Below are 18,762 nucleotides of genomic sequence, written 5' to 3'. Positions count from 1 at the left end.
CTCTAAAGGAGGAACACGACAGGTGTGCACGCAGAGAAGATATTAATAAATCAATACAGGCTGGTGGCAAGTCCAGGTTAGAGTGAACGTTCCTACGTCACGGTCATTGTTCCATCAGAGATGCTTCCTTTCCAAATGTTCCCATGCAGTGTGTTGAGGATGGACCACATAAGAAATTCAAATGGAAACAAACCGTAAATGTATTAAAACGTGAATAAAATGTGATACTTCTCTCACTCTTCACTCCAATGTCATGTACTGAAATGTTCCCAGCAGCCTCTTTTCTCGCACAATGTGAAAAACCAAAGTTCACAGTTTGGAGATTTGACAGGAAACCACTAATAAACTGTGACATAGAGACACTGAAGGCAGTTTCAGTGGCAATACAAGAGATTTAGTCAGAAGTTAAAGCTACATACTACACAGCATTGCCTGTTCAGCACAAAAAAATACCCAACACATAGTTGTACTTTGGATTTTATCACAAAATGTTCACTTCATTTACAACATTGGTCTTCAGGTATTTCCTCATTCTTTGAACCAGAAATCAGAGATCAGGAGCTCATTGGAGCTGACGTGTACAATTATTTCAAGCAGGAAGAAGCATTTTCCCAGTTATATTCAGTCAGCAGCAGCGTGAAACACATTGTGGATAATAATGGAGATCAGCATCAGGCCTATTTTCTTCTGCACACCACCCAGAAACACTGGAAATAAATACATGGCGCCAAAACAAGACGGCAGCGGTGGTTTAAGTTCAAACAGACGCACCTGAGGACAGAATCCGTCTGTCCATTGAGGGCTTTTAACTGCCATCTGCTTTCTTTGCCGCCTTGTACCTTCTCATGTGTGCTGCTATTGAGTTGGTGATCTCTGCACTTTTTTTGTTCTGTCCAAAATACTCCAAAAATTCTCCGTCGGGTCCCACGAGGTACATGATGATGGTGTGATCGACCTAAAGATGACGAGAGGCAGAGCTCAGACAGAGACATTTCCCTTTATTCCCCCTTTTATCTTTTTCCCTTTGTGTTGTTATGTAGTTTGGTTAGAACTCACAATGTAGTCGTTGTCCTCGTCCTTTGGTCCCTGACTGTAATAAACTCTGTAGGATCGGGACACCTGCTCAATCTGAGCCGTTGTTCCTGTCAGGCCAATCAGCTTCGGTGAAAACTCTGAAAAATAAATTGTGTTTGGATTTAAAGGAGTGAAAAGCAAGTTAACTGTGATAAACTACAGTATAGAGATAAATAAAGTGCTTTGACCTGTGGGTAAATGATCGAAATTCATCAGCTAACAGACACATCTGGGGATAATTTGACACACTGATGTTTTGTATTCATTCAGTCTTTTAAACATCTACTTCCTGAGGATGTATCACTCCTTTTTAGCAAATCTGGGATCTCTCAACATGATTTTATGTTGACCTGCAGAGAGGCAGTGATTTCAGGATGCCGGTTTGGTGGGTTGAGGAACGAGAGCATTTAGTTTTAAGTTTCCACCTGTTGAAAGCTGCTCTGTGGTCTGATCTGAGGATGGAGGCCTGAAATAACTCACTCACTGAACCAGCTGCTTTTTTACAGATTTTGCACGTTGTTGTCACTCAATTCTTAGGATTATTTGTCATCTGGGTTCTAGGCTGCCATTTTTGTGGACAAATAATTGGAATAATTTGGGATTTTTCTCAGGAAAAGAAAGATTTTGGCTGGAATTTCCAGAAAATATCATCCTGTTGAAGAGCCACAGTGTGCAATACAATACATAACAGAAGGTGCAGACAGAGACGCGGTCAGGTCATGTAGTTTCGGTACCTTTCACATATGCAGCCATGGCCTCTGCTGTGTCCCTCTCAGGGTCGATGGTGATGAGGATCGGCGTCAGGTCTGGAAGAGACTTTATTCCGTCTGTGGGAAACACAAAAACAAGAGCACGGCGTTGGAGAAATCGAGGATACGGGGGGTTATATTTCTCTGATGTGTCGTGAAGTTTTTCTGACCTATTTCATCCACCACTTCAATCATCTTCTCCAACTCATCGGGGCAGATGTCCGGGCAGTGAGTGAACCCAAAATAGATGAGGACCCACTGGCCCAGGAAGTCCTCGCTCTTGGAGGGTTTGTTGTTGTGATCGATGAGCGAAAACGGACCCCCCAGCGCTGCTCTGCCGATTGATTTGGTCCGCTCTTTTTCAATCACTGCAAAGTTCAACCGTTAACAATGAAAGACTTATTGATTAGAGTCTTTCATATTAAAAATGCAGTATTTACTAAATTCATTTACATATTAATTTGTGTCTTCTGTATATCGAGCGGTAAAATACTCACGTTCTTCCTTTTCTTTCTTTAAATATTTCATCAGTCCAAGCAAAGAGCCTCCAACAGCAAACGTTATTGCTAAAGATTTCCATGTCACAGGCTTTAGATGAAACATGAGAAAACAAAATAATAGAGGACTCTTTACATTCAAAGACTGCTTGTTGAGTTTATTTATGCTAAAGCCTGGTAATCAGTCTGTAAGCTTCTTCCCAGACTGCCTGAAGCAGATGTTCAGCTAATGAAGAGTAAAGAGATTCTCCTCTCTAACGAACTCTGATGAGGTTAAAGGAGAGATCATAATGAGCTGTTTTAATTAGATGCCTGATCCACTGTTTTTCAGTTCTGATTTCTGCTCATGGAGAGTCCTGATCCATTACCAGTGTTTAATTAACAAGCTCACTGTGTGGAAAAGACTGGGATCGTTCTGATACGTGTTCGGCAACATTAGGCTTGACTTAAACACTGCTTTCCTCATTTTGTAAAAGAAAATGTCACAAATAAATACACAGATATAAATATACTGAACTGTTATTTATTATTAAAGTATTCAGGAATTAAGGTTCCATTATGAAACAAGACAACTGCATTAAATGAGAACAAAATTTAAGCATGGCCGGGAGCCTTGTGTGATGGCGTCCTCTGACCACTGTGGGGCGCTTTAGGGTTATGAGGAGACAGACACACGGTCAGCACCTCCAGGACAGTGTACATACCTTTTGTTGCACTATTAGCAACAACCCTCATCTCCCATCATGCCTTGTGCTGGACAGAGTAGTTTGACTTTTCTGTTCCAAAATGCAAATGTTTCTTCCTGTCAGTGTTTGTAATGTGTTCGTTCAGAACATGGTGGTTTGTGTTGCCGTCATTTTTATGCTGGTTTATAGTTTTAACCATGAGTGCGCTGGCTGTTAAATGTCTTTACGCCAGCTGTAGTTCAGCAAATTAAAGTCAGCGTTGCTAATGCTTTGGGGTAATACACACATGTATATCTGGCCGCTAGTGTGATATTTAGTGTTCATTGCCATTCTGATCATAGAGAGATTCTCTCTAGTCTATTCTGCCTGGTATTCATGTAATTTCACTGCTTAAACAACACTCAGGTAATTGTTTAAGTGGTAATTTGACACCAAAGCCTCAAAACTAAAGATGACCAATGAGTTGCAGTCAGATCCCTTCAGCTCTAGATCTTTTATTAATGTCTGATTATTGATTTGACTAAACTCGTGTCAGCTTTCGACATTAACTTGACACTTACCCCAGACTTCTTGGGCTTATCTCTTGATCTGGGCGGTGGAGGTATCGAGGAAAAAGCTCTGGAGTGTTGACAAAGCCACTGAGTTGTTCTGCAGGTGTGCCGCTGACTCACATTCACCTGTAAATGAATAAAAGCAGGAAAGAGTGAAGTGGTTACAGTTGTAACCTTACAGCACAATGCAGAGACTTTAGTGGCTGTAAGACATAGAAAAACATAGAATTACCCCAAACTCCAGTCAAATGTTTTTCAGTTTAAGGTGTTGCATTATGGACTGACAGGTGGCGTAACTGGAGATGTTTTCTAAATTATTAAGTGTTTTTTGAATACAAACAGTTAGTGTGGCTTTTTTCAATACGTTGTTGGCTGTAAGATTTTTTTTTTTCACTTTTTGTCCTCTGGCATAATAAATAAACTGACTCAATAAAGAAAAAAGAGATTTCAAGATAACTGAAATTAGCTTTATATGCTGGGCTTACAAGTGATTATGAAAGTCGTGTTTTTAGCTAAGAAGCGTGGCTACATGTTGCCAGAAATGCGGACGCTAATTTGCAAAATTTCTGAATGGAGTTTGGTGTTAGACACGATAGCGATAGTTAGCCATGACCTACCAGGCAGCAGTGAACTCTCTGCGGTGACAGTGTGTATTTCAGTCCAGTTTCTCTCCGCAGAACAGTGTGTGCGAGTCTGAAAGCTTGAGTCTGGGTACATTTCTGTAAGAGTTTAACGTTACTGTAAAACAACCGACAGCTCTGGCTGCGGTATAAAGCACTCAGAGCCATGTTTGCACCTTGACAGAACCGCGGCTGAAACCAGGAAGCGGTTACAAATTTATACAACGTGAGAATTGAGTGGAAATAACTACATGCATACTACTGATCTAGAGTCAGTTGTAAAATTTCGTGTAGGTTTAAAAGGGATTATTCTTCACTGAGAATACTGCTCTCAGATCTGTGTCCTGTATATGTTACCAGGACACAGGAAATTACGTCATCTTCTTCTATCATACTTTAAGTCGCTGTGCTCTCTGCTGCCCTCTAGAGGACTGAAAAATGCTCAAACAGACAAAAATAACGGGAGACTTTTATGATTCACTTTGTTTTCTTACATTTTATGATTTCACATTTATACATTGTACTTAATCTGACAGACAATTAAGATCTGGACTTAAAGACCAAAGAAATCACAGCTGTAATAGTTTAATTAAATAAGAACTAATACTGTTAAGTCTTTGATCCTTTTCAGCACAAAATTACACATTAAATTGACACCATTTAAATGCACTTTAGCTATTATAATCTATATTTAATGATAGTGCAAAAGGTTTACTTAAGCAGCAATCTTGGTCCAAGGTTTTCAGTCAAAGAACATAACAAAAAGAATATTTATTTAACCAAAAAGAAGCAAGAATTCACCGTCTAAATAGCAGTTTTACAATGCGAAGGCCAGTTCAATCTCAGCTCCTCATTAATATAGTAGTAAAGCCAGGCCACAAAGGGGAAGACTGTGATGGCAGCAGCTGTTGAGACTCTGAGCATCCCAACTGGAGCCCTGACAGAGAAGAGTGAATAAAGCTTTTTAGCGTTGTACATTGGACCAGTTTTATTGGTGTCATAAATGTTGAGAAATGAAGGTTGAGACAATAAATATTTGAAATACATTTCCTGGTTACGTCTTGATTTTACCTTCCAGAGTGGCGACACAGGAGAAGCCAAGCAACCGTCAACATGAGACCAGAAAATTCTCTAAAGAGGGGGAAAATATATTAAATACACAATATTGTTAACTTTGTTTGAATCACTTCTGTGTACAATTCAATTTTTATATTATATTATCAGTAATTAAATTCATTACTAATGTCTGTACTGAGTTTGTAACCCCCAAATTCATCATGTTTTAACTGTTGTGTTAGAGTGAGAATTTTAACTCTAACCCTGTTAAAAATGCACATACAAGTCTTGCGAGACAGCTGTTGCAGCCTCCACACCTACTTTAAGTAAACAGACAAACAGTAAGACAGAGCGTACCTGCCCTCCTCCTGGTGGAAGATCTCTGTGATTCGCTCTTTATTAAGTCTCCATCCCAGCATGGCAACCACAGCGCCGGAGATCATCACATGGAGATCAGCCACACGCCTCCAGGGCAAAGTCTCTGCAAAGAAGGAAACATGCAAAAAGGTCAAATGTACAAAACAGCTCTGCAGGTTATTGGTCTGTTCTGAAGGTTGAGCTTCACTGAGCTGCACGGTCAAGATCGAACCACTTGATGGCGCTATCAGCACTGTTAAAAAAATGGAGTTCAACAGACTTAAGTCTGGCAAACAGGAACACACAAACAGTCAAACGAAGGGAAAGTCTCAGAAAGCAGCATGTTTGCGTTCATTATCATTTTAATGAGGTTTTTATTTTTTGATAAGCGATAGATGGAAAAAAGTGGCACTAAAAAACAATCACTGTGGACCCAAACTTACCTGTCACATGAGGGTTCAAGCCAATAAAAGCACACAGGACTGCAGGAACTCCATAACCCACCTGCAACAGAAACGTGGTGAAATGACAAATCCCTGAGAGCAAAGAAACTAATCCGCGGAGTTATCGTAATCTTACCATCCACAACCCTGCGTCTGGATCATTGATCTGAAGTCAAGGCACAACATTGATCTTTGGTTAATGATCAGGATTTAAGATGATGCAGAGAAACACTTGGAACAAATCAAACGCTCACCTGAACATAAGTTGCAAGAGCGAAGAATAAAGACATGAAAACATTGCAAACTTGCCAAATCTGAGATAGCCATGACTTTGTGTTCTTCTCTTTACGAACTCCCCCCATCGTTGTTCCCAACCTTTCCCTGCCCCGCCCGGGCCTGCGGGACGCACAGAGATAGAAAGCGGGCGTCCGTCTAGTTTGACAAAACGGTGAGCTTTTTATATTTATTACAACTTCTGCATAATTCACAGATATAATTAGTCAAAAATCTCAATTCACAGATTATTTAATGGCACACGGTCCTTTTTGACTTGATTTAGGCTCACAGGTCACCATTATAAGATGATGTTCTCTTATTTTTGTAATTTTATCTTGTGCAACTACCAGCACTACACTCAGGGAAACAGCCCTATATGTGAAATAGTATTTTTTTTAATTAGTCTTCTGCAAGAGCTGCCTAAAACCCCATACACGCCTGTGTAACATAACTACACTGGACTAAATCTCGGTGGTTTCAGGTTCTGGCTGCTCCGTACATCAAAACGAACGCACATCCTCCACGACCGCAGTGACGTTAAGGTAGCTATAAGACAGTGTTATGACTTCCGATAAGTCTTTACACAATAAAGTGATTGTCGTCTGTCAATTTTATGTTGGAGTAAGAATTTTCATTAATTTATTATTACACAACGTCATTAGAACGAAGACACACACACACACACACACACACACACACACACACACACACACACACACACACATATTTAAAGGGACATTATAACAAGACTGAAAAAAAAGATGCAATCAGGAACAAAATGTCCATAATTTGTTGTAGAAAATGCAGAATAAATGTAAAAATGTAAATGAATGGATTAAATTCTAACAATTGTACCGATCAGAGTCACATATTTTACTCTCCCACAAAGCCTGGAAATTTGTCTTTGTCTTACAACAGTAAAAATGATAAAGACACCACCCATCAAATCATTTACATCACAGCAATATATGAACAGCAGTACAACTCACTTAATATAATGATAATTCCCAGCGTGGGGATGCTTAAGAGCTGTTTGTTTATTACATTAAAGGTGCATGGTACCAAATTGGTATTTGATTTAAAAGAAAAATGCATTTTTATTTCTTCTTAAAACGTGTGCTTGTACAACTCCAGCCTAATGTATCACTACAGTGGAGGCAAATCTTGATGTTTTTGCTGATGTATATGAAAGTCGTGTATCAAATTTAGTGTAGGTGGCATATATATTTGTATTTGTTTTAAGTTACGGTTTAATGTTTTATTTTGAAATTAACACTACATAACATCCGCTGTCGTCTTGGCTAATGTGGCTAGCTTCCGGACGCTGTGGGTGTTGACATGTCAGTGTCAGTTGGTCAGCTGATTGCGGGTCGTAAAGCTTCTTGGCTAGTACTGTTAGCCAGCTTAGTTAGCTTAGCCTAGCTGGATGTTTGTTTTTGTCAACGTTACTACACAGGTAGCTTTAAACGTAGCCGGAAACATTAAAAAAATCTCAACAGTTTAACGTATTTTAAATTACTCAACAGCCGCTACCCGCTCGTTTTGCGGCCTGAAGTTGCCGTAAGTGAGGCAGTAATTATTGTGGCTGGGAGGGAAGGGTGAAGTTGCTCTCCGTGTATCTGCATTGCAGCCCGGTGCTGCTGATGGAATTCAAACACACAACAATGGCGACTCCCAGTCCTAACAACTCAACAACACCTAGCAGCCACAACAGCAGCAATAACGCAGGATCTGCAGCTAACCACCACCACCAGTCCCAGTCTCAGCACATTACGACAATGAGCAGCTTGCAGGGTAAGTGTAGCTGATGTAAAAATATCTGCTCGTAGCTGGGAGCTCACATTCTGCTGCAGTGAAGGTTAATGTTAGCAGGGCTAGCCGTGGGAGGCTCTGGCTACTCCCAGGACTGAAAAATTATTCCCAAGGGAAGGGACCTTTCCCGAGAGGAACGTATTGATTGGTGATTGCCTGAGTTCATCAATTGGAAAGGAAATATTGTCTTATAAATTAGAAAACGCATTTAATGTCCTTGTTACAATTTTGACATTTTGTAGTCCCGTTACATTCTGTTCTCTCTTGCCTGGGGTAAATCTCGCCAAACTCCCTTCCAAATGGACAATTATAAGTTGCTTGCAACTATTGCTGCATATGTGATAGAAGCCAAATCTAAATCTTTCCCTTTAAGTCTTGAAACCGGCAAAGAAACACAGTTCCGCATAGATTCAATCAGTGTGTCATCGTGTATTGGACTTACAGCCTGCTTGACATTCATGACGTCCGTTATTCTTAAATTAGACTTCATTCATTCTTCCGCACAAATACAGTTTACTGCATTTCTTTGGAATGAAATTAAATATGCCGAATTTATCAAAATACCTGAACAATTAAGAAATTATGTGAAGACATGTTGCATTGGCTGTGTGTGGTTGGCAAGATGAAAAATCAAATTGAATTCATGGTAAAGTGTAATGTGGTTCCATCCATTCTTTGATGTATCTGCTCTGTCCTATTCAGGCTTCATCACCAGAAACATCTAAACCAGTTTCTTTATTTCCAACACAGCTAAACCAAATGTTCATTTTAATGCTTCTGTACAAACACTGTCTCATTTTACCTTTCAGAGTCCAACACCTGCTGGAGATGTCAGAGTGAAACAGGTAGCTACACATTTCATTCACTCAGTAGAGTAGGAGAAGCAGTCAATTAGAAATCCAATTAATTAAATGACAAGTTCTGGGAAGCAAAATCACCAGAGTTAATATAACACAGAGTAAATATAATGCTTCATTAGACTTCCCTCATTTCTGCCATACACTACTACTACTAGTTTTAAAGTCCTGAATGATGATGTTAAGTAAAGTTTGTGCAGTTGGCAGTTTGATTTATTTATTTTTTGATTTCACTTTCATGTGATGGTTTAATTAATCATTAAAATTGGATTTATAACTGAGATGCATGTTAATTGTAAATCCCTGTTACCCCTCTTTATAAAAAATAAGATGCTACTTTACTTAATCCTAACAGTAATAATAATAGAGGCTTTAAATACTTTATCTGATTTAATAACTTCTCAGGTATCTGACGTTTAGCCCTGTTGTGTAATCTGTGCTTTCATTCCCTGACCATATTTCACCTTTTACCTTAATGCTGCTAACTAATGATTCCTAACTCCTGACATGATGCTGACTGATGGTGAGCTGTCCCAAGAAAGCGTTAATTAAACTGTGACATGTTTCCTTCCAAAACCATGTCGTGATGGTAACACTCACCTGTAGATCCCTTTTTTGTTTTACCTGCAGCTCATTTTACCTCCTTCATTTGTTACTCTGACTGACACATGACATACCTCACCATACTCAGTGCTTGTAGTTGTCTCATAAATGCGTGTGCATGCTAATGCATTACCCCCCCCCAGATGACGCATTTAACCCGTGATAGAATGCCTCAGTATGTTTGACATGTTAGCAAAGCAAGGCCAATTTCTGTGATCATTAGTCAGCCGTAGCCCTGCAGGATTAGTCCTGGTTTGCTGGGTGAGGTGGACACCTTTTCATAACAGGAAGGGGCAATTTTTATGGGGGGGAGGTAACAGTGAGTCTCACTAACAAAGCAGTGTCTTGATGAAGACTTAACAAGCTGGCAAACTGAAGGTGAATATGAAGAAAATAAAAGCTGTCTTCTCACCTCTAGGGTTTCAGATAAACCTGTCTGGAGCTCCCCCAAGTAAGCCAAATCTCTTTTGCTTCAGCACCCACAGTTCTCATCCCTTTGTTTCCGCCTGACAGTCTGGTATGGGGGAGTCTGTCCTGCTGTTCTCAACTAATCCAAGTGAAGACTTCTGACGGGTTCACGTAGGCTTGTGCCGGTAGCTAACAGTTCACTGTTTGATATGACTTGCTCAGGTATCAGGGTACGATAACGCTGTAGAAATTCACAAAGAGGTTTAATAAATCACCACCAGCGGGCTGCTTCAGAATATCTGTGCTGCCCAAACAGTGCAGGTTATCGTCCTTCTGGTTCAGCAGCTTCTTGTGAGAAACAGGTAGAGGTAAGGCGTATTTGTTCTCATCGGCACAAGCCTAAAATTCAGAGCTTCCATTTAAATTAATGGCACATGAACTGATTTTTACCCCTCTGTCCTTCCTCAGTGTGATAGAAGAGCTCTCACAACTAAACAAATGCTGTTTTTAGTTCTTACATAATTATTGATATAATTAATCTTTTGTTATTTATTGATTAACCCCCAGTTAAATGCTATAATGGAAGCTCTACCTCACTGGTTTTCAGTGTGTGACTAACAAGCCAAAGTAGTGCCTGTAGTGTTGTCACATTACCTTTTTTTCCCAACCGTTTGTCTATTTTTTTTTTTTTTTGGCATGGGTGCACTTCAGCATAGCACTTGCTTGTTGAGACAAGGCACACACGCTCAAAAGTTGTCATCTCAAGCGATGTTTTCCATTCAAGCCTATTGGAATTCATGCGCAAACATTCTTGTGGTGTTGTGGGCGGAGCTGAGCGTGGAGCACTTTTCCTGCGATTGAAGGTGAAATCAAAGCAGTTGGCCTTGAGAAGCATGTCATGTTTTAGCGTTTTCTTTTCCTCTACCTCATGTTATATATGTGGGTTTGGTGTGTCTGCACTCTGAATGTGGGTGTTTGGGATTTTAGCAGCATGCTACGTTTCTGTCTCTGCATCAGATATAGGATTCAGATGAAATGTAAGCGACCGTTAGCTCGCTGACAGCTGCTGAACAGGCGACACCAGTTTGAGATGGGATGATACACACTCTGAGATGAGGCTGATCAGTTTTTCTAATTGTATTTTCAATTAATGACTTTGGCTTCCATTGATTCTGAAAACAATCAAGATAAAATATGATTATGATGGATTTTGATTTGATTTTCGTCTATTTGTGCTGTTACAGTGCTGCTGTTCAATGAATGTTGAAAAGACAAGTAATTATGTTAATAATAATGATCTCAAGATTGATTGAAGATAACTCTGATTATGATTTTTGCCATAATTGAGCAGCCCTACTCTGAGTGTCACAGTCATCTTATTGCAGATCAGAGGGCAGGATGAAGAATCGAGGTATTCAAGCAGTGCGAGTATAAAACGTACTATAAGAATATGGGAATGTGCTGTTGTAGAGGTACAAGGACAATCCTTATATTTTAAGTTCAGTAATTAGTCATAATGTAAACAGACGATACCGACCTACCCAACTGCAACTCTTCTGAAGGCTGAAGAGCACTAGTTCATGACATGAAGAGTAAAGTAAATGTTTCTGTTTGTTAAGAAATCCTGTGAAAAGACCAAAATGAATGATGTGTCACTGTCAGCTCTGGTAACACGCTGGTTCCTACTGAAGACATGCATCTTAAAACTCCTTTAATATATGTTTAGATTTAAAAAAAAAAGGCTCGGTAATCTTCTCAAACAGCCGACTGTGTTTGTGAAACATTACTCAAACAGGAGGAAATAGTGCGTTTGTTGGGGACTGTTTTCAGCCGCAGATTAATCCACGTTTGTGGGAACAACAGTGCGGCTCATTGACGTGTTTTTAGTAGTTTATGGACAACAATGGAACCGTATGGCACAGAGGAAGAAGATCTATCAGGCTGGGATACACACACACACACACACGTAAACACATACAGTTGTTTTTGGTCTTTTCATGGGATTTGTTAGCAGATATCCGTGGCTCAGAGGTGAGTATATTTTTGGGAATGTCTTTAGTAAAACATCCATATATGGTGATGCAGAAGTTGGCACTTCTTATCCCCTTGTTCTATGGAAAGCATGACATCCATGGATTTGAGTAAATTTGGATGAATTTACTTGTCACCTCGTTCCCTCTGTTATCTCGTTTCATGGTTTGTTTCACTCACTCATCGTTCTGACCTTTCACGTGGGATGAGTTTGCTTTTGGTGTTGCTCAGTCCTCTACGTGCGCTGCTTTCGTGGAAGACCTGATCACATTTCTTTTCCTGCTCAGGTAAACGCAAAGCCCTGAAGCTGAACTTTGCCAACCCTCCGATCAAACCCGCGACTAGATTCACACTGAACACGGCGGGGCCGCCCTTCCAGAACCCGCACATGTGAGCGACCCCGCAGAACGAATCCAGCGCTACTACATTTCCATACGTAGCTCGTTTCCGCGGTTCCTGCAGCACGCTCACCTGTGTTTTATCCTGGCAGAGAGAGGCTGAGAACGCACAGCATCGAGTCATCAGGAAAGTTGAAGATCTCCCCCGAGCAGCACTGGGACTTCACGGCCGAGGATCTCAAAGATCTGGGCGAGATCGGCCGCGGGGCTTACGGCTCCGTCAACAAGATGGTGCACAAGCCGAGCAACCAGATCATGGCGGTGAAGGTGATCTACCCGCGATGTGTCGACGTGCAGATGAAAGGCTTCATGTCAGCTGCATGTCTTCGATTATAACGCGTGTTGTTTTTCCTCCGCAGAGAATTCGGTCAACAGTCGATGAGAAGGAGCAGAAGCAGCTGCTGATGGACTTAGACGTGGTCATGAGAAGTAGTGATTGTCCCTACATCGTGCAGTTTTATGGCGCTCTGTTCAGAGAGGTGAAGTTAACCCTTTCAGCTTCCGACTCCTGCAGTATGTTCTACGTCAGGCTGGCTTATGTCTCACCTCTGAACCTCTTGTCTTTCAGGGTGACTGTTGGATTTGTATGGAACTTATGGCTACCTCGTTAGACAAATTTTACAAATTTGTATATTGCTCATTAGACGACGTGATTCCAGAAGAAATATTAGGAAAAATAACGTTAGCTGTAAGTTTCTGAGACAGTTGTGTCCCACTTTTTAAAAATAAAGAGGCTGATTTTGGATTCCTGCTGCTAAACCTTCTCTGTGCTTTGCAGACTGTGAAGGCACTTAACCACTTAAAAGAAAACTTGAAAATAATACACAGAGGTAAGAAAACGAAGATGCTCTCTTATCTAATCGTCCACTTTCAGGCGTCTGTTCATCGCCCGTTTCTCTTCACTCCCCCTCAGACATTAAGCCGTCGAACATCCTCCTGGACAGGAACGGCAACATAAAGCTATGTGACTTCGGCATCAGCGGTCAGCTGGTGGACTCCATCGCCAAAACCAGAGACGCAGGCTGCAGACCGTACATGGCTGTAAGTAACACAGCGTGTGGTCGGCTGAGGGTCCAGGTTCTCTTACACCTGACAGCCTCAAGGAGTTTAACACTTCCACCTTTTGTGTCCCATATTTGGGTAAAACCTGATTGAGATATGACTGAGGGCAGGTGTCTGACTCAGTTATATTAGTGTGTCTGTGTCTGTGTGTGCGTGTGCGTGTGTGTGTGTTTGATTCCTGATGAATCACTGTAACGGCTTTAAACGGTGCTGACAAACAACACGGGATGACCTGGCCTTGACTCAGACCTGGTGCAGAAGTGACATACAGTTGTGTTTGACCTTAAAAGGTGCAGCAGATGCTTGTGATGCACTGATACGAGCTGCTGTTTTTTTTCCATCTGCATTTTGTTTTTGTTTTTTTAGTCTTGACAGTTTAAGGCTAACTTTGGTATTTTTAAACCTGGACCCTATTTTCCTGCGTTTTTGCGTCTCTTGACTTGTCATTTTGGAATTTGGTCGAGCATTGTTGGCTCCATGAGTCACTTGGACACAAAAATGTGGGAAAATTGGGTCCAGGTTGACAAGTTAACCCTTAAAAAAAAAGAAGCCTTGAAATGCCAACATTGTTTGAGTCGGAGCCAGAAAGTGAGTTTTGAGTGGCGTGATGGATCGTAGTGGTCCATATGAACCCCCCCTCACAGTTCAGCATGCATGTGAACCGCAGATTAATAACAATTTTAACCATCGTCGTGTGAAATCCAGCTTTACTGCTGCTTTTTTTTAAAGGAATGATTCTGTAAAACTCTGCAGAGCTGCAGTGGAAAGACGAGACAGATGTGTGCTGTGTTTTACTCTGAAAGACGCCGTTTGAGTGAAGGAAGAGCGACGGATTTAAAAACTGTGACTTTTATGATCCAGTGCACCCGTATTTGAAACCTCGGGACTTGACCAGCGACCCCTTCGATCACCTGCAGATGCTTGATCGTGTGTTTTCGGTGATTTGGGGAGCAGGAACTTGATTTTGTTCCACATTTATTTCATGAACTGACCTGACGTGTCGACACTGACTGATAAATGAGATGACTTCACTGACACGTGGCTTCTCTGTGTAATGCAGTAGCTAACGATCATTTTCATCGTTTAAAGGACTCGAGTGGTTTCATATCTTCTGTGCTTTGTGTAGTTTCAGGACTGGTGAGAGACAGATTGAGCAGCAGATATCCAGACTTTTACTCCCTTTAAGCTCCAAAAACATTTCATCCTACATTTCCCATAATGCAACTTAACGGAGGCCCTCTGGTAAATGTCCATATCTCTGATGACATCACTCTGACATCGTCACGGTTACCAGACTTTAGAGGCTCCTCCAGAGCCACCATATGAAACGATGAAAAGCAGCAAATCTTCACATTGTCGAAGCTGATTGATCAGCATCTGTACACAGTGGAATAATGAATCGATCGATTGATCATCTCTGCTGGCGGTGAATGAGAGCATGTTTCTGTGTTTGTGGCAGCAGATCTTTGGCAGCTGAAACAGGTGATCTCACCGCGTCGTCATCACTCCAGGTTATTTTCTGTTGCGGGGTTACATCAGCTGGGGGCACCTCCCCCTTCCTCCTCTCAGCCCTCCTGGTCCCTCCACAGCAGTTTCCATTCTAAATTTGGAGAGGCACTATCACACGCCGCGCACACAGCCCGGCCTCCGAGAGGCCGGGTCGGGCGGCTTCATTCATGACGGGGTTTCACCCAGGAGCTTCCCACGGCTGTGAGCTCAGACTGCAGGAATCTCAGCTCCAGTTTCTTGTTTCCAGCTGGCAGGGCCTCCAGGTGTTTGATCGCTGCGCTGTGACGTAGGAAGACTGACCTCAGTGCAGCTGGGGAGCCTGACTTATTGTTCGGATATGTGGCTGCGATACGCTGCAGACAACATGCTCTGCACCTCAGGCAGCGCTCAGGTGTCACAGAAGCAGTAGCTCTCGTTCACTCTTTGTGGGCGTGATTATGATGAAAGCTCCTGCACTTGACGATCGCTGCTTGCACACATTTCTCACCACTGAGTTCACTTCTTCAGAACTTCAGACTTCATATGCACTAATGCGCCCAAAACACTTCACACACATACGACACAGTGAGCTGAGAAACAAGCTGTAGCTTTAGATCATGCATCAGTGTCGTCTTTGAAGGAGTTTTAACTGTATTAATTAAATTATGTTACTCTAAAGGGAACGGCACCTCCTTTCCTGCATGAATGGTGCTACGTCACTCTGTATGTTAGTGAAATATTCTCCTGAAGTAATTCCAGTAATGCAAAACAAAACAAACATGCACATTCACTGCACATGTGTTGCACACAGGAAGCTGCAGGTGTAGATATGCAGCAGGTCTAGTCTCCTCATCCACTTCACACCTTGTGTCCTCCCTTGCTTCATTTCCTCACCTGCCGCAGATCTTCCGTGGAGCTGATCCAGGATCAGTGTTAAACGGATCTCTTCGTGATTGAATTAAACGATGAATCATTTAGTCTTAAAACTGTCAGGAAATGAGCCCATCAGAGGTTTCCAGAGCCCAAAGCTTCGCCCTCTAGATGCTTATTTTGTTCAGACGGATTCAGTTTATGATGAAAAGAGACAGAAAAGATGCAAATCCTCACGTTTTACAAGCTGGAACTGAAAAATGTTTGACGTTCTTATTTGATCGATTGATCATTAGAATAGTTGTCTAATGGTTTCCCCTCTAATGTGGTTTATATTTTAAGGAGTTTAGTCTCCACAGTCACAGCAAATAAACACTTGAAGTCTTGGCAGATGTGAGCAGCTCTATGCAGCAGTCAGCTGCTGTTCCATGAAACCCCCCCCCAGTGCTGCAGCACAGACTGTCCCACTCTGCTGGGTGACATCAGCTTCTAAATCAGGCCTGAAAATGGGCCAGCGAGGTGCTTCCTCCTCTCTGCGGCGTTGGACACACCTCGTCATCGCCGCGTCTCTTCTGTGCTTCGCGATGAGCTGGAGAGGCTGCGAATGGCACAGCTGGCAGAAGCGGCCTTGTAAGGCGTGCAGAGCCACGCTGCGGTCCTGATAGGCAGGAATGAGGGAAACACGCTGCTGCAGAGTTGATGGCATCTGGCTGTGCAGGTGAAAACATGCCCGGAGGTGATGAGCTGCTTTGGTATTCTCCGGGGCCAGTTCCTGGAGCCTGAACAGCTGCTTCTTTCTGATCATAAAAAACATTTTCAGTCCCACACAGGGCTGAATATTAAACACCTTTTACATCCTATAACAGTTAAAACCTTACTCATGATAACAACTGTTGTACCGTCTAAGGGCCTGAGTTTCCTCTGATGTGCAGATGAATTGTGGCGGAGCTTTGGGGTTTTAAATTCATCACGGTGACATCTGGTGGCCTGGAAAACTCACAGCAGCTCAAAACACGACGACACCTTTTTAATCTCGTACACGTGCAATAAAGGTCGAAGAAGCCTTATTTATTAAATCTGTGATAGAAGTGCTGCAGTGAAATAATTAGTTTTGTGTTTTAACTTAATGATTGATGGTTTACATGTGTCACAGTTCAGGTAAATGTGATTGGACATTGATATAAATTAAAATCTAATCTAATCTAATCTAAATCCACCCTGCAGTTGTGGTTTTTCAGCACATATGAGGCACTCAAAGTAGCTGTTCACTATTGTTTCTAATCCCAAATTTGAATGTTTCTGCTTCATTTTCAGCCAGAGCGAATAGACCCCAGCGCGTCCAGGCAAGGCTACGATGTCCGCTCCGATGTTTGGAGTTTGGGAATCACACTGGTGAGTCTTCGCTTAACGCAGATGCTTTAAAAGACAAAATAAAACAATTTGGGATATCTGGCTCAAAGTTCTGCCACTTAATAACAGGATTGAAGTTTCTAAAATAAAGTCCTAATTGTTCTGTATTAACATTTGTCGTATTTGCGTTTTTGTGCCTCTATTTACGTCCTTTTCTAATGTTGTTTCCCACCTGATTTGTAGTTCTAGACCATCACTTTGCCTCATCCTGTTCTGTGTGTGTCGTGTGTTTCAGTACGAGCTGGCCACGGGACGGTTTCCCTACCCCAAGTGGAACAGCGTGTTTGACCAGCTGACTCAGGTGGTGAGGGGCGACCCGCCGCAGCTCAGCAACTCGGAGGAGAGGCGCTTCTCTCCCAAATTCATCTCCTTTGTCAACGTGTGGTAAGGAAACACTGCTGCGAATGCATTCTGCAGCGACATGCCGCAGATGTTAGCATGGAACAAGACTGCGTTTTTAATTTAGATCATGTTCTAACGTCTGGAAACGAAACCTGTGAGAAGTCGACTGTAATAGAGGCTAAACTGCTGCTGCTGCTGCTTGCTCTTCTGTCTCCCTGGTGGACAAATGGCTGAACTGCATCCTTCTCCTTTTTAAAACTGTATTTTTCATCCCTTTTCAAGCCTTACAAAGGACGAGTCGAAAAGGCCAAAGTACAAAGAGCTACTGGTGAGTTCACACTGAAGGTTACTAGCTTCTGCGTATACACTCATAAAACACCAAATGAAGCCTTTAAAATGGATTAAACTGACTCAAGTCCAGTTATTAGAGGTGTTATTTGCATTAGGTGACAGTTTTGTGTTGATGCATACATTTTCTTTCCACTCCAGAAAGATCCGTTCATTCAGATGTACGAGGAGCGCTCGGTCGATGTAGCTGGTTACGTCTGCAGGCTCCTGGATCAGATGCCAGCGTCTCCCAGCTCACCCATGTATATGGACTGATAGCAGGACTAGTAATACATACAGAAATATACACCAGTCTGCAACAATAAACACATTAAAAAAAAGACAACAAAAGTTAACAAAACAAATCCTCTTGTAAATTTGCTTGGTCCCCTTATTGCAGTGTTAAGATAATTGTAAAGCCTAAAAAAACCAAACACCATTTGCAATAGAAGTGGTGTTCATTTCATGTCTGTATAATATATCAACGTTAAACACTTCTGTTTCTCTCTCGTGCACAAACACACAGACGCACAGTCATGTAAGTATAATAGCAGCTGAATCAGTCAGTCGTGGTCTCGACTCATCTTGATGAGGACACATCTCAGTGGTTAGTACAGTGATTTAAGAAAAAAAAAAAAGAAAATAACCTGGAACTTGTATTTATAGAACCAAAATCATGTGGAGTATTTGATTTGGAGATTCTTCAGCATACTGGAATCATGCTCTTTGTGAATTGTCCCACCTCTTCCATGTACGTAAATGAAAGCATCGTGTTTCGTATCTTAATGGAACTTTGCTTCTCTGGGTATAAAAGCAGTTTAAAGTGTTGGTGGTCAGAATCATGT

The 18,762-nt window shown here is 41.8% G+C and overlaps 3 protein-coding genes across 5 annotated transcripts; 1 reads left to right on the top strand and 2 right to left on the bottom strand.

The window, feature by feature from the left end:
- LOC121620303 (protein SCO1 homolog, mitochondrial) lies at nt 1–4,381 on the bottom strand. The gene is made up of 7 exons (XM_041956309.1): nt 4,175–4,381; nt 3,567–3,683; nt 2,321–2,411; nt 1,994–2,191; nt 1,809–1,901; nt 1,057–1,172; nt 1–955 (listed from the first exon to the last, which is right to left on the bottom strand). Exons 1-7 carry the CDS (start codon nt 4,343–4,345, stop codon nt 806–808), a joined length of 936 nt encoding a protein of 311 aa, XP_041812243.1. The 5' UTR covers nt 4,346–4,381; the 3' UTR covers nt 1–805.
- Nucleotides 4,382–4,624: 243 nt separating this feature from the next.
- On the bottom strand, nt 4,625–6,429 carry tmem220 (transmembrane protein 220). Of its 2 annotated transcripts, none has more exons than XM_041956311.1 (6): nt 6,343–6,429; nt 6,170–6,199; nt 6,034–6,094; nt 5,591–5,714; nt 5,249–5,308; nt 4,625–5,114 (listed from the first exon to the last, which is right to left on the bottom strand). In XM_041956311.1, the coding sequence occupies exons 1-6, from the start codon at nt 6,358–6,360 to the stop codon at nt 4,982–4,984; spliced, it is 426 nt and encodes a 141-aa protein (XP_041812245.1). In that variant the 5' UTR covers nt 6,361–6,429; the 3' UTR covers nt 4,625–4,981. The 2 variants fall into 2 exon arrangements, with proteins under 2 accessions (XP_041812245.1, XP_041812244.1); XM_041956310.1 differs by having other exon boundaries at nt 4,627–5,114; nt 6,288–6,409.
- Nucleotides 6,430–7,669: 1,240 nt separating this feature from the next.
- map2k4a (mitogen-activated protein kinase kinase 4a) lies at nt 7,670–18,585 on the top strand. 2 transcript variants are annotated; one of them, XM_041956306.1, is made up of 13 exons: nt 7,670–8,103; nt 8,931–8,966; nt 10,000–10,032; nt 12,308–12,410; nt 12,511–12,685; nt 12,778–12,897; nt 12,987–13,106; nt 13,197–13,248; nt 13,332–13,459; nt 17,153–17,230; nt 17,484–17,632; nt 17,873–17,918; nt 18,080–18,585. In XM_041956306.1, exons 1-13 carry the CDS (start codon nt 7,953–7,955, stop codon nt 18,191–18,193), a joined length of 1,305 nt encoding a protein of 434 aa, XP_041812240.1. In that variant the 5' UTR covers nt 7,670–7,952; the 3' UTR covers nt 18,194–18,585. The 2 variants fall into 2 exon arrangements, with proteins under 2 accessions (XP_041812240.1, XP_041812242.1); XM_041956308.1 differs by lacking the exon at nt 10,000–10,032.
- Nucleotides 18,586–18,762: the final 177 nt, after the last annotated feature.

The sequence above is a fragment of the Chelmon rostratus genome, chromosome 17 (genome assembly GCF_017976325.1).
Source record: "Chelmon rostratus isolate fCheRos1 chromosome 17, fCheRos1.pri, whole genome shotgun sequence".
NCBI lineage: Eukaryota > Metazoa > Chordata > Actinopteri > Chaetodontiformes > Chaetodontidae > Chelmon > Chelmon rostratus.
The sequence above is the reverse complement of the archived record's forward strand: the minus strand, read 5'-3'. Positions and strand labels throughout refer to the sequence as shown.

Coding starts and splice junctions, on each gene's coding strand:
- LOC121620303 (XM_041956309.1), bottom strand. CDS start 4,345: ATGGCTCTGAGTGCTTTATACCGCAGCCAGAGCTGTCGGTTGTTTTAC. Junction 2,412..3,566: donor ATAAGCCCAAGAAGTCTGGG/GTAAGTGTCAAG, acceptor TTTCATCTAAAG/CCTGTGACATGGAAATCTTT. Junction 1,902..1,993: donor TGAAGTGGTGGATGAAATAG/GTCAGAAAAACT, acceptor TGTTTCCCACAG/ACGGAATAAAGTCTCTTCCA.
- tmem220 (XM_041956310.1), bottom strand. CDS start 6,395: ATGGGGGGAGTTCGTAAAGAGAAGAACACAAAGTCATGGCTATCTCAG. Junction 6,095..6,169: donor CAGACGCAGGGTTGTGGATG/GTAAGATTACGA, acceptor TTTCTGTTGCAG/GTGGGTTATGGAGTTCCTGC. Junction 5,115..5,248: donor CTGTGTCGCCACTCTGGAAG/GTAAAATCAAGA, acceptor CTTCTCTGTCAG/GGCTCCAGTTGGGATGCTCA.
- map2k4a (XM_041956306.1), top strand. CDS start 7,953: ATGGAATTCAAACACACAACAATGGCGACTCCCAGTCCTAACAACTCA. Junction 8,104..8,930: donor GACAATGAGCAGCTTGCAGG/GTAAGTGTAGCT, acceptor TTTACCTTTCAG/AGTCCAACACCTGCTGGAGA. Junction 12,411..12,510: donor CCCTTCCAGAACCCGCACAT/GTGAGCGACCCC, acceptor TTATCCTGGCAG/AGAGAGGCTGAGAACGCACA.